The sequence below is a fragment of the Urtica dioica genome, chromosome 8, assembly GCF_054948205.1.
Source record: "Urtica dioica subsp. dioica isolate 48M chromosome 8, U.dioica_male_clone48M_v1_H2, whole genome shotgun sequence".
NCBI lineage: Eukaryota > Viridiplantae > Streptophyta > Magnoliopsida > Rosales > Urticaceae > Urtica > Urtica dioica.
Genome location: NC_142763.1, coordinates 39,409,295 through 39,423,804, shown reverse-complemented (window position 1 = coordinate 39,423,804; position 14,510 = coordinate 39,409,295). Strand labels below are relative to the sequence as shown.

At 36.2% G+C, this 14,510-nt stretch overlaps 3 protein-coding genes and 1 long non-coding RNA gene across 4 annotated transcripts; 2 read left to right on the top strand and 2 right to left on the bottom strand.

Annotated features, from left to right (window-relative positions):
* Nucleotides 1-1,039: 1,039 nt before the first annotated feature.
* On the top strand, nt 1,040-4,905 carry LOC149389747 (DUF21 domain-containing protein At2g14520-like). Its single transcript, XM_089621672.1, has 11 exons — nt 1,040-1,381; nt 2,004-2,080; nt 2,185-2,268; nt 2,624-2,737; nt 2,855-2,941; nt 3,406-3,545; nt 3,628-3,715; nt 3,813-3,886; nt 3,977-4,104; nt 4,184-4,455; nt 4,592-4,905. The coding sequence occupies exons 1-11, from the start codon at nt 1,204-1,206 to the stop codon at nt 4,634-4,636; spliced, it is 1,287 nt and encodes a 428-aa protein (XP_089477798.1). The 5' UTR covers nt 1,040-1,203; the 3' UTR covers nt 4,637-4,905.
* Nucleotides 4,906-6,269: 1,364 nt separating this feature from the next.
* LOC149389746 (agamous-like MADS-box protein AGL103) lies at nt 6,270-6,701 on the bottom strand. Its single transcript, XM_089622712.1, has one exon. It carries the CDS (start codon nt 6,699-6,701, stop codon nt 6,270-6,272), a length of 432 nt encoding a protein of 143 aa, XP_089478838.1.
* A 1,173-nt stretch (nt 6,702-7,874) lies between these two features.
* On the bottom strand, nt 7,875-9,855 carry LOC149389745 (G patch domain protein). The gene is made up of 3 exons (XM_089621673.1): nt 9,533-9,855; nt 8,955-9,207; nt 7,875-8,504 (listed from the first exon to the last, which is right to left on the bottom strand). Exons 1-3 carry the CDS (start codon nt 9,699-9,701, stop codon nt 8,147-8,149), a joined length of 780 nt encoding a protein of 259 aa, XP_089477799.1. The 5' UTR covers nt 9,702-9,855; the 3' UTR covers nt 7,875-8,146.
* A 796-nt stretch (nt 9,856-10,651) lies between these two features.
* On the top strand, nt 10,652-11,805 carry LOC149389744 (uncharacterized). The gene is made up of 3 exons (XR_016301043.1): nt 10,652-10,699; nt 11,299-11,512; nt 11,721-11,805. It is a non-coding gene; the product is annotated as an uncharacterized LOC149389744 (long non-coding RNA).
* The last annotated feature ends 2,705 nt before the right edge of the window (nt 11,806-14,510 follow it).

The following is a 14,510-nucleotide window of genomic DNA, read 5'->3' as shown; positions in this document are numbered from 1 at the left end:
TCAAACATATTATTCTGTTTTTACTTTTTAGTGCACGAGCACAATCCTCTTTCTTTATACATCAAAATATTATTTATGGGAAAATAACACATTTATACCCTGTGTTTTAGTGAAATGTCGAGTTTAACCCTCGGTTTTCAAAAATGTCGAGTTCATACCATCTGTTTAACTAAAATGACGAAATTATACCCTCTGGTTAACTAAAATAACAAAATTATACCCTGAAATGAATAACAGCGTCACAAATCTCCCTTTCATTGATATTAACTCTTATATAAGAAAAACCGAATCAAATCTAAATCAGTACCCTAACTTCCAAATTCTCAATTTTGAAATAAAAATAGCCTTAAATTGAAATTAAATAATAAAACTCATACCTTCTAAGAGATAACTTCATTCCGTGTTCGAATTGTAACTCTAAATCCTTGATTCTCTGTTCGAATATGCGATTTTGATGACTATCAACTATCGATGTTTACCCATTTGCCTCTTTCTGTGTTCTTCACGATTAAGAGACTGTTGTTTATTTTTTAGGTTTTAAATAAATTACATATATGGCGCGAATGACTAAAGATAATTGGTGTTTATATATAAATATTATAGTCAACGTCAACGAAAAGTCAATAAAAAAAATATTCGTGACACTGTTGTCTATTTCATGGTATAATTTGTCATTTTAGTTAAACAGAAGGTATAATTTCGTCATTTTAGTAAAACAGAAGATATGAACTCGACATTTTTGAAAACCGAGGGTTAAACTCGATATTTCACTAAAACACATGGTATAAATGTGTTATTTTCCCTTTATTTATTTATAACGGAGAGTGATGAGTGAGGGTCCTTTTAAATTAATGTTCGCGTCACTCTAGGGTGGGTGCCCAATTAATAATTAACTAATAAAGATAATACTACATTTTATTATTACATAAAATAAAATAAAAAAGACACGCGAATGCGTCAAACAAATCCATCAGATATATACGTATTTATATACAGGTACAGGTGTATACCATCATCGTCCTCTATATAAGTCTCTAAGCTCTCTCTCTCTCTCTGACACCGAAAACAGACCAGACATAAGAGAGGAAATGGAGGTTCCGATTTAGAAGCTTTTGCTCTCAGCCTTTTACAAAAAAGAAAGAAAGAGAGAAATTCAGTCGGATTATTTCCGTCGTCTTCGCAATCGTTGGAGAAGAAGAAGCTATGGGTGTTGAATACGAGTGCTGCGAAAGCGGGTTCTTCATTCACATAGCGGTGATATTTTTCTTGGTGTTGTTCGCGGGAATGATGTCTGGTCTCACTCTGGGCCTCATGTCTCTCAGCCTCGTCGATCTCGAGGTCTTGGCCAAGTCTGGCACTCCCAAGGATCGCGCTTCTGCAGGTATTTCTTTGCCCTCTCTTCTCGTTGCTCATCATACAATAATCGGTTGTTTGGTTGATCCGAAATTCGAACACAAACGAAAGGAATAAGGAATCGATTCGCAGCGTATCGTATCGATGAAAAAGTTGGAGTGGGCATCGCGATTTGTGGGACCCTAGGGCACGTTTCCTTGTTGTTTAAGCGAGTGATCGATTTGTTTGAGATTTTAGGTTTGGCTGATTTGGCTTGGTTTCTAATTGGTTCTTTATTTTATTGGTATTTTTAGTATTTTTTTTACGGGTATGTGTGATCGTGTTAAATGATTTCATGGTAAAAAAAGTCGAGTCTTATGGTTTGAATTACTTAATTGACTTACTTAAATGCTTACTAATTATGTTTAACAAAAAATAAATAAATAAAAAAACTATTGTAAGAACTGTTCTGGTCTGAGCTAATATTAGGAAATACTCAGAGTCTGTTATTTTTAGGTATTTTGCTTGTTGAGTGAACATAGTGATGTGTTGAGTATTTGAGTGTTTTTGCGCCGATTTGACTACCCATTTTCAGAGTATCTGTGTTGTAGCTCTAGAGTTTGGCCTTAAAGTCTCGGGTTTCTATATTTAATCGTTATTTGATGTTACAGTGAAGATATTGCCGGTGGTGAAAAGACAGCATTTGTTACTCTGCACGTTACTGATCTGCAATGCCGCGGCTATGGAGGTAATACAATTACACGATCTTTTTTTAACGCCCGTTTTGAAGAAGAAACATGGATCACCGTGTCTCGCTAGTTGTCTGATTTGATTGTCGTTTGTTTTTTTTAGGCACTTCCAATTTTTCTGGACGGTATTATTACTGCTTGGGGCGCGATTCTAATATCCGTGACGTTGATTCTTCTGTTTGGTGAGGTTTGTGTGAATACAAAATTGAATTTCCTTGGAAACTAGCCCCTTAATTCTTCATGTTTGTAGATAGTTTATTAAACGGAAAATGTCATTGTTCTATCATACCTTGTGTTTTAAGCTCGATCACAGCCTTCCATCACATTTCCGTTGAAGTAAGAATTATGTTTTATTTATTGTTATTAATCCCTTAATCAACATTTCGGCTAATTTTTGAGTGCTGATTTACCAAGCAGTTACATTTGCTCTAAATTTTACCAAAAACGGAGAATTTCCATTTGCGCATTTAGCAAGTAAAAGTCAAAATAAAATGTCGATAAACTTAAGTTGTTTGATAAGTTTGTTTGTGGGCTGATATCAGATTATACCTCAATCCGTGTGCTCTCGCTATGGTTTGGCCATTGGCGCAACTGTTGCCCCGTTTGTTCGTGTTCTTGTTTGGATATGTTTTCCCGTTGCATTTCCAATTAGCAAGGTATAAGCATGTCTGCTGTATATATATATATATATATATATATATATATATATATATATATATATATATATATATATATATTGCAGTTATCCGTTTAATTATTTTTTTATTTTCCAGTTGTTAGACTATCTGCTGGGGGACAAACATGCTGCTTTATTCCGCAGAGCTGAGCTGAAAACACTAGTTAACTTGCATGGAAATGAGGTTTGTTCTGCTTTGTTACAAAAATTGATATTTATTTAGTTCACGATTAGTATTTAACTATCCTAAGTCGTGCAACAAGACACGTTTAATTTTAATTTTATTCTTTTATTGTTGAGTTTTAGCACAACTAGTGTAAAACTATCATGCAAGTGACATTTTGGTCCATGAACTAATTTTTTTTTTTTGGCAAATTGTTCATGCATAGTATTTTAGTCAGTTTCGTACAAGTATAGATCTTTTTAATGAAATCTATCGGCTAAGGAACTTGTATCATATTTACCGACTCAAGTAACTTTAATTTTATCAAAGAAACTTCTCCAGCGAGAGTGTTTTTCTTTTATTTATTAATCTCACGCAATACGCTTTTTTTTTTTCAATGTATTATGTTGTCAGCAACTTACATGATTAACAAAGAACTTTATTGAATTGTGAAGTTTCCAATCCCATGTCTTGTGTGTTTTTAGGCAGGAAAAGGCGGAGAGTTGACACACGACGAGACTACCATTATTGCCGGAGCCCTCGAACTCACTGAAAAAACAGCTGGTGATGCCATGACTCCTATCTCGGACGTTTTCGCCATAGATATCAATGCTCGGCTTGACAGGTACAGTAACTCTATAAAGACTTTGTAGCCCCCTGAAAAAGAAACTTAGAGATCCCAAAAACTTATGATCACAGCGATGCAGGGATTTGATGGGTACGGTTTTGGAAAGAGGACATAGTAGAATACCTGTTTATTACGAGGACCCGACAAACATAATCGGACTTGTTCTGGTATCGAATATTCTCTTTCTACTTTCTACCATTATGAACATGTAGAACGATTTCTTGTTATCTCAGACTTTTTTTTTGTTTTTGTTTTTGTTTTTAGGTAAAGAACTTATTAACGGTTCGCTCAGAAGACGAGATTTCTGTGAAGAATGTCACTATACGAAAGATTCCAAGGTAAACTTGTCTTTGTTGAATGGATATCGTATCGTTGAGCCTATTATAGGAACATAAGCGTATAAAAGTGATGTTTGGCTGTGTTCACAGGGTTTCGGAGACTTTGCCACTGTATGATATATTGAACGAGTTTCAGAAAGGTCACAGTCACATGGCCGTAGTCGTGAGAAGACGCAAAAAAGCCGACGCCGGAGAATCTGCCGGAACACCTGGAGACAGTAAGCATTTTTTATTTTTTTCTTTAATAATTTTTTTTAAAATTTTTTAACATTCCTATTGTTCTCTGGCTCCCAATAGACGATTACGTGAAGGATGTGAGAGTGGACATTGATAGTGGAAAACCAGCGCAAGAGACTTCGGTGAAGAGCAAGAGGTCACTGAACAAGTGGAAGAGCTTTCCGAACGGCACAGAAGAATCAAATAGGAGCGGGTCGAGGAGCAAGAAGTGGACAAAGGACATGTACTCCGATATCCTCGAGATCGATGGAAATCCGCTCCCCAGACTCCCTGAAGAAGAAGAAGCTGTCGGTGTTATAACAATGGAGGATGTTATCGAGGAGCTTTTGCAGGTACATCTCTTTAAAGCCCCACCAAGCTATATGCTTTAGAGATGGACATTTGTTTTTGCAGGGACATCTTTTATTTTATTTTTGTTTTTGTTTTATTTTTTTATTTTCTGCCTGACGTTGTCTCTGATTTGTGTAGGAGGAGATATTCGATGAGACGGATCATCATTTCGATGAGTCGTAGCGTACGGAAAACAGTTCAGGCTGCCAAACCGATAGAGAGAGAGTAAATCCAGATGAAATTTAGAATGTGAAAAAAGCTGTAGAATTTTGTTGGTAACTTTTTGTAAGAATTAAACTGGGGGTGAACAAAACTCGGAGTCATCTTGCTCGTTACTAGAAAAATAAATAGAATATGTAATCGCTTTATTTGATTGTTTTCAACATTTTGCAAGATTTTTTATTTGCAGCAATGGTACTACAGTAGCAATAAAATGCAAAATGAATCATCAATCCCAACTTGGATCTTTACAGGACCAACTCAAATTCCTTCAGAGAATGTCACTTGTAAGTTGTAACCGTAAATTTTATTTATCTCTCTTTTGGGCATTTTTTTCACAGGGAAAAAAAAAAGCAATTAACTTGTATAATTAACAACAAATTACTTGTACATCCTGGACAGCATTCAAAGACAACAATAGTACAACAGTAAGCTGAAGTTGTGAGGCATGAACAGGCAGAGAAAACTAGACTTCCAAAAAGCCATCATGCTCGGAGAATGGCTCAGTTTTAATTTGTCATCAATCTGACTATACGATCTTTCAACGCCGAAATGAACAAAATAAAAACAAATGAGTACGGTTCTTGCATATCTACTGTATGGGTGGTTATCTCTTGTGTTTCCTTCTTCTCTCTTCTTCTTATCCTTGGACCGACTTTTCGATCTATATTTCTCGTAGTGTTGCTTCTTTGAGCTCCTAGAGTGAGACCTCTTTCACTTCTTTACTCTCATATCGTCGTCGTTGTCGTCGTCCTCTTCTGAAGATTCGCATGGTTTCAGAGACGAAGGCTTCTCGGGACCATGAACAACACATCGTCATGAAATCTCCGAGATTGCTGTTATCGAGTCCTTGTTGGAGTCAGAAGAAGGGAGAGAAGATATGGACCGGCTTCGACCATTCTCGACCCCGCTTAGCCCTGAGACGAAAAACATCCACATCGTTGATGTTACATTTTGGCATGTCAATCAGAATCTTAGGACTCCTATTAATTACTTTGTTTGAAATGCACTAATGTTTGTTAAAGAAGTTATCCGGATGGGATAACCTTAAACCAAGTAATCCGAAAGCTGCAAAATAGTATTATTCAAGGTAATAGATAGCCAAAATCAAACCTCTTTTCCAAGGATGCGGTTGCGATTGTGAAGTGTAGGAAAAAAAAAAATAATAAAAAAAAACCTTTGGCTTCGTTTCTTTCCTTTATTATTCTTTATTTATTTTTCTTAATTTTAATAACATTCAACACTAACAAAATAATAATCAAAAGCTAATTATTATGATTAATTATTTTAAACTCTTAATTTATCGTCTAATTAATTAAGATGTGATTATAGAACAACAGTTGATTTTATAGAACAAAAGTTGATTTTATTTTTTGGATTAATGATATTGTTGTCTAAATTAAGGACAAATATTTAGATATGATAAAAGAATTAAGGACAATTTTTACATATGATCAAAAATAATATATAGAATTGATAATAAAGAAACCCAAAAACTCGTCACAAGATCGAGTGACTTGGGAGTTGAGAAGCCAAATTCGAGAGACCCAAAAATAAAAAAAAAAATAAAAAAATTAATAAAAAAAAAATAAAAACCCTAAAACTCGTGACGAGCGTTGAGAAGGGCAATCCGGGAATGGATGGCCTGAATCTTGGACTCCAAGGAACTGGAGAGCGCGAGAAGAGATTCGTTGGAAAGAACGTCGAGCTCGTTGTCAAAGAAAAGGAGGGAATCGTCCGTGGTCCGATCGGAGAGCTGTCTGTGGAGAGCATTGATTTCGGAGTCCATGAAGTCGGAGAGATCGAGCTTCTCCTTCGTTCTCCGGCGCCGCTTGTTATTTCCGGCGATTGAGGCTCTTTGGAAGGCGTCGATTGCGTCGGAGGGATTTTCCGGCCACGAGCTCAAATCGCCTTTCGGTCCGAAAACCAAGACGCAGACTTTCACGTCGCACACAGAAGACAACTTTCTGGCTTTTCTCTTCAATGTGTCTTTTCTCCTTTCGTAAGAACTCAGGTTTTTCTTCTCCATCTTGGTTTTCTCTTTTTCTTGTTGCAATGCAGATGATATGGAAGGAGAGAGAGAGAGAGAGAGAGAGAGAGGTGAAATGAAGACATTGTTTCCGGGAATGTAAGTATTTATACAATACATATGGGTTTCAGAACTAGTGTTTACCGTTAGTTTCTATACCTCTCAGTTTCCTTTTTTATTCCACTCTCTCTCTCTCTCTCTCTCTCTCTCTCTCACTTCAAAATAGGAAACTTTATTTCAATGTGAATTTAGTTCGATGTGATTTTGGTCTATTTGATAGAAGAAGCATACAGAGACTTTCACTCCAAGCAACCCAATTTTTGTTGCTCTCGGTCAACTAAAATAAAATAACGAAGCTTCATTTCGACCGGCTCTGGGTTTATGATTTGGGTTTTCTTCAACAAATTTTTTTTTAACGAAACCCTCCTTTTTTTTTCTTTTTCTTTTTTGTATTTCCCTTTTCATTTATGGTGTTTGTGTTTTTCTATTTTGTTGTTTCATTGATATATATATATATATATATATATATATATATATATATATACAGATTGTCTAGTCATTGTGTTGTGTATGGGTTGTGTTTCCGGAATTTTGACATAAAGAAATAGCCTGAAAATGACAATTATTGTTATTATTTTGTCCTAATACAATTTGTGTATCTTCTATTGGGGGATTGAGCTCGAGCTCGCCCCAACTCTCTCTCTCTCTCTCTCTCTCTCTCTCTCTCTCTCTCTCTCTCTCTCTCTCTAGTTCTTACTTCACTTAATGTTCTTCATACTTAAAAGGAGTAAAAAATTTGTGTAATGAATTATTCGCGAGGCGCGAATGATGGAAGAGAATTTCACAGGTCGTTTGTGGACCAGCCGATAGGGACTTCGAGTGCCCTTATCAAGCTTGGCCAGCCCCGAGATTGAGACCCATGTTGCCCAACAATTCAAATTGAAAATATCACTTGCTCGGAAGGTTCAGTCGGATTGTCTCAGCGGATACAGGAACTATCCTCCAGGATATTATTATCGCACAGGATTTTTTTTTTTACCAAAATTGAGTTCAGCTTTTCACCCTAGGGATGGCAATAATGTAGCTCATATTTTAGCCAAATATGCTAAATTTTTATAAATGTCTGGCTTGTACCTTTTAGCGCAGGGAAAAAAAAAAACAGATTACTTGTACGGAATTTCTTGTAGGATAATAACAAATTACTTGTACATAAATCCTGGAAAACATCCAAGGACAACAATAGTACAACAGTAAGCTACAATTTCTCAGCCATGAACAAGCAGAGAAAACTACACTTCCAAAGAGTCATCTTGCTCGGAAAATGGCTCGGTTTTAATTTGTCATTAATCTGACTGTATAACGTTTTTCAACACCGAAGTGAATAAAACAAAAACAAAAAAATATCATTAGAGTCTTCGGTTCTTGCATATCTACTGTATGGGTGGTTATCTCTTATGTTTACTTCTTCTCTCTTCCTTTCTCCTCTTCTTCTTATCCTTGGACCGACTCTTCGATCTACGTTTCTCAGAGTGTTGCTTCTTCGAGCTCCTAGAGTGAGACCTCTTTCGCTTCTTTGCTCTCCTATCATCATCATCATCATCATCATCGTCCTCTTCCTCAGTCTCTTCTTCCGAAGATTCACAGGGTTTCAGAGACGAAGGCTTCTCGGGACCATGGACAACACGCCGTTGTGAGATCTCCGAGATCGCTGTTCTCGAGTCCTCGTTGGAATCAGAAGAAGGAACAAGAAAAGGACCTGTTTCGTCCATTCTCGATCCAACAGAACCTCTGCCCCGCTTGGCCCTGAGACGAAAAACAACCACTACTTAAAAGCGTTTGGTATGCTGGCATGTTAATCAGATTCTTCGGAATCCAATTGATTACTTATTTGGATATGCAATAATGTGTCAAACAAACTCTCAAGAATGTATTACCTTAATTTGAAAGCTATGAAATACAAGTTATTCTGATTAATGTAATTTGATGGCCACAAAATTGGAGTTATACTGATAACCTTCTATTATATTACCATTTTAATATGCGCTATACAGATTTACATTCTATCATATTACCAATGTAATCTTTATAATAATACAAAAAAAAATTATATTTACCTTTTATTTAAAAAAAAATAAAAATAAACCTTAGTATTCTCTTTGTTAGTGGCAGCCAAACACTATATAATACTAGATTTCTAGTGATCTCAATACACACATATGATTCCATTCAATATGAGAGTTGGATTAAACTTACCTTGAGTGCAGAAATGCTTCGAGTTCTTCGTCTCTCAAACCGCCACCTCTGCTCGAAGAGCACGAACTGTTGGTGCTGATGTTGTCACCGGCTCTGGGGCGACTTTCACTCATGCTTTCTCTTGCGCTGCTTCCTTCTCTGTAACTCTCACCTCGGCTTCTCCGATCGCTCGACTTTCGGTTCAGCCGATCGTCCAATTCTTTCTCTTTTTCCCGAATCCTCCACATTTCATTCACCTCCACAACTCGGTTCGCTGTACACAGACACGAAAGACGGGCAATCAAACTCAAACTCGACGATGCAAAAAATCTTCGAAGACTCAATGCTAACAAGCGTAAATCAATACATCAAAACCCCCTTTGCAAGTCACCTTGTTCAAACAACGTCCTAACGAAGAAAAAGGTTCAAGTTTCGCAATGATAACAAAATCTCAGAACAAATCTTCAGATCAAGAGCAACAAATCCTTAATCAAACAAAGATTCCAGCTTTATATTCACAATTCTAATGAAATCGAAATGAAATTCTTTCCTATGCCAAACACCGAAATTGATAATGGAAGGAAGGAAAAAGAAGTAACCTTGTTGAACGCCAAGAACCGTAGCAGCGAGAAAACGGGGATTGGGACGAACCCTAGGTTTCGGCTGTTGAAGATAAACGTGGACGCCTTCTTTCTCAGCCTGCCTTCTCAATTCCGCTGCTTCCTTCATCAGAATCGCAGCGATTCTGTTTTCCGTTTCTAGGTCCATCGCAGCCCCAGAAAATCACGAAATTCAGGTCCGGTTGAGGCCAACAATATATCCGGGGAAATCGATTTTGTTTTAATTGGAATTAGAAATCCCAAACCCTAAACTTGAATTTGGGGATTCTCATAAGAAAAGAAGTTTCGAGAATGTTGAGTTAAAAATGGAAATTTAGCTCAGTGGCATTTATAAAAAGTTGATTTTAACTCTATACCCTTTTCTCATTTTAGTTTTCTTTTTCATTTATTTTTTCAGCCCAAAACATCAAAATTACTTATATACCCATCATTTTTTTTAATTAAAAAAAACAGAAAACTTGAAATCTGAGAACCCATTCTTTTTTCTCATCATTCCCGCGTCTGTCAAACCCCCAAGAGACCTAGCAGCAGCCAACAGAGAATCCGACCTAGCACAACAAAGAATCGGGAGAGAAAAAAACTTTCGGCCAAGAGAGAGAGAAAGAGAGGCGTGGGCTGAGTGAGAGGCAGAGCGAGAGTGAGCAGAGAGAGAGAGACACCGGCGGCACGGAGGACGAGGGCGACGAGGTACAGTCACTCGAAATTTTTAAATATTTGTTCGATTGTCCTTCTGACTCTTTGCATTCGGCTTTTGAGTTATCTCGTTTCCATTAAGAGGTCGCAGATTATCAGTACCCTTTTGTCACTACTACTTGTTTCTTCTTTGATTTTGTGATGGGAATAGAAAAGGGGAAAATATGATTTAAGCACAGTAACATCGAAAAAATCTATTGCATTGCTTCAAACATTAAGTTACATTAGGCTCTGAACTCGTTTAGATGAGGAGTTTGCTTTTAAGTCGTTTAGTATCGGCACCAAGATCTTCGCTGAACACCACTTTTTATATGAATCCTTCTAAGTTTAGCATGTTTGTTTTCAATTTTGCTGTGGGATCGGTGAATCTCAAAGGAGGACTCTGATTGTGATGGTCTGAAACGAACAACTTATATATTTTGGATAACTGTACTATTGATGGTTCTCTATCAGGTTTGTTCATACTTCTTGGTATGCAAACTTCATACAATTTTGTGTCAGTTTTTATTAGTGTCAGTTTTTTTTATCATTGAGCCGACTTGATCAAATTTATCCCATATAAAAAAATAACCTAAGTTTTATTTAGTATTTTAATAAAATAAAATTGAAGACTAAAAGTTTTACACTATGATTATAAGATGTTATAGGGAGGAGTTATAGTCTATTGAACCATTATAGATAAGCCCACATACAACTTCCTTGAGTTGTTATGAGTCAGCAACTTTCGGATTTAGGGGGTTAAATCAAATAAACTAAAAGAACAAAATATAAGCTAAGAATAAACATGTCGACTGATAACTAAAAAAAAAAAAACTCGTTGAAATCTGAAAAAATAAAAATGGAATGAGTCGAATAAGCCCCTGAATTTCCCATATTCATCACAAAATCGTTCAACTCAATTGAAAGTTAGAGGTTGAAAAATAAATGGGAAATAGGCTGATTTGATTCTTGATTTTCTCTCATTCTTTCTTTGCATGCCCAATTGATGATGAAGAATTTTGAATGAAGTCACCGGTGAGTTTTAAGTGGTTGTGTGTTGATTTTATATTTAGGTACCCAATGAGTTCGAGTTTTCGCCAATCCATTATAGAAGCGGAAAAACAACAAGAAGAAAATGAAGATAATCACGAAGAGTCTACGGACGAAGAGAGTGTGGAGTACACGTACGAAGAAGATAACGGAAATGATGATGGTTCGAATGCATCAGAGGAAGAAGAACATGAAAGTGACGACGATGAAGAGTCGTCAAATGATCGGATCATTCAGGTAAAAACACATAATTTATTGCAATAAAATGCTACTCTACTGCTCAGTAGAGCAGATTCTGCTCCAGTCTACAGCTCAGTAGAGTACTCTACTGAACTGTAGAGTAAACAATATTAATAGAATTATAGTTTTTATTCTATCTGACTAAAGCAAAATTAAGAAAAATAATAATTATAACTTGTTTACTAATGTTCTTACGTTTTTTCAGATCAAAGATTTAGAACCATTGAAGCCAGTTCTTAAAGAGGACGATTATTTCCCGATGAAGATCACCATAAGAAGTAATTTTGAAGAGTATTGCAAACTTATCAAGAAAGGTTTCACTAATCATTTCAGTGTATTCTTTTGCTATTGCAGGTACCATCTCATATATCCATATCTACAAAAAAAAAAGTGTATTTTAATACAACATTCAAAATAATTCACATTACTCTACTGACAAGTAGATCAGCTCTAATGGTCAGTAGAGCCATGATTAATTGATCTACTTACCAGTAGATCAGCTCTAATGGCCACAATTAGTTGATCTACTGACCAGTAGAGCTGATCTACTGGTCAGTAGATCAATTAATCATGGCTCTACTGACCATTAGAGCTGATCTACTGGTCAGTAGAGTAATGTGAATTATTTTGAATGTTGTATTAAAATACACTTTTTTTTTTGTAGATATGGATATATGAGATGGTACCTGCAATAGCAAAAGAATACGCTGAAATGATTAGTGAAAGTACGTATCCACGCATTTTACGATGGAAAACTAAGATGTGGAATAAACGAAACTCTCCTAAGTTGAGCGATATTTCCAACACTATTGCAAAAGAAGAGGTAAGTTCATATAATAATGTTCATATAATATGATTAATTAAAAATATTTTAAACCATAAAATATTTATGATTTTTATCTTATATACAATGTAGATCATACAAGGTTTGTTGCTTCCAACGAGAAAAGAGAAGAAGATATTACGTGGATCCACTAAATTGTTGGACGAAGATGACGAAGTTCTTGATTCTTTGGTGCTAAAATTCCGCTCGGGTGCATTAGTACAAAGAAATATGAACGATGTGCCTCCCGTTCACATTGTTACTCCTCCACTTGATGTGCCTCCCGTGCCACCACCAATACCGCAAACTAGTACGTCTCCGCCAAATGTATCATCTACACCTCTTCATATGAACTATGGTACGTCTCCGCCGATCGTATCATCTACACCTTTTCATGTGAACGATGTCTCGGGTGTGCTCTTTAGTCAATTAAAAAGTTATTTTGACGAAAAGTTTAGTGACTTAAAGAGTCATTTTGATGAAAGCTTGAGTCAATTGAAAAGCACACTTATTCACGAGATTCGATCCACGGAGTCTCGTAGTTGCGAATTTCAAGACCGTGACCGCAACTTCACAAGAAATGAAACATTTGGGGATGATTATCATGATCATGAAGATCGCAGAGAGTATTACTTGACACCACCACGAGTTGTCGAGGAAGAGGAAAGAAATACTCACGACGTCGGTGGGCGGCCATTTAGAAACAAAAAGCGCTCCTTATATATGCGAACTCCATATACGAGAAATATGAAGTTTCGTCGAAATCATGGCCTCGAGTTTGCTCCTTTACGTGAGGTATCGCATACCAAGAATGCTTTGTTCGAGGAATTCATGAGAAAGTCGTATAGTGGAATTCCGATTGAGTGCGGTATAACGAGTCATAACAAAGAATTCTTCGAAGGCATCATTAAGGATGGTGCATGGTTTTCGAGCGAGGTATGTATTTAGATTTTTAAATTTTTTTTTTTGTATTTAGATATCTATTTTAGTTGATAATTCATAACTTTTTCTCTCTCTTTATTATGAAGCAAATCGATGAAGCAATGTACGGTATACGGAAGCGGCAAAATAAGTTCAATGAGATCTTTGATCAAGATGTTGTATTTTTGGACGTCAATTTCACACAACTACTCATATTTGCCATGACGGACAAAGGTCAAGATGTGAATTACAAATGTGATGAAGGTTTGCAATCTTATTGGGTAGGTCAAACACCTAAATTAGGTAAATCTTGGAAACACATGAAAGCATTATACACCATTCATCTTGTGAATGGTAATCATTGGGTGGGGGTTAAAGTAGATTTACAAATATGTGAGATATTTGTTTTTTATTGCAACATGAAATTGTGTGATGAATTTGATGTTGGAGCTTTTATGGAACCGCTTTGCACAATGATGCCAATCATGCTTAAGCAAAGTGGTATGTTTGATGAGCTTGGCGAAAAATTAAGAAGTCCATGGCCGTGTAAGCGGGTGAAAGATTTGCCACAAAATAAGAAGTAAGTGTGTAGATGCTATTTACAATGTCTATTTGTTAGGTAATCAACTTTGTGTTATTTTTTTAACTTTTGTTTTTATTGGTAAACAGGGGAACGGATTGTGGAATATATGCAATCAAATATATCGAGTTTGATTCCGCCGGAGTAGGCTTTGAAGATATAAACGATGTTAACGTTCCACTCTTTAAGAAGAAGATGGCCGTTGATATTTTTGAAGGCAATTGGGAACCTTGACTTATATTCAATATATGTACTAGTTAAGTATATTATGTGTCTTGATACTTATTGTTTTTAGAAATTAATATGATGAACAAGTCCTTGAGAACGTTTTTATAGAAATGCAAGGTTCTACCGAGCGGTAGAGTTACTCTACTGGTTTGTAGTTTTAGTGGTTCTACTGAGCATTAGAGCTATTCTACTGGTCAGTAGATCAATAATACTAGTGGTTCTACCGAGCATTAGAGCTACTCTACTAGTCAGTAGATCAATATTACTAGTCACTCTACCGAGCATTAGAGCTACTCTACTGGTCAGTAGATCAATATTACTAGTCACTCTACCGAGCATTAGAGCTATTCTACTGGTCTGTAGATCAATATTACTAGTCACTCTACCGAGCATTAGAGCTACTCTACTGGTCAGTAGATCAATTAATTATAATAAGATTCATC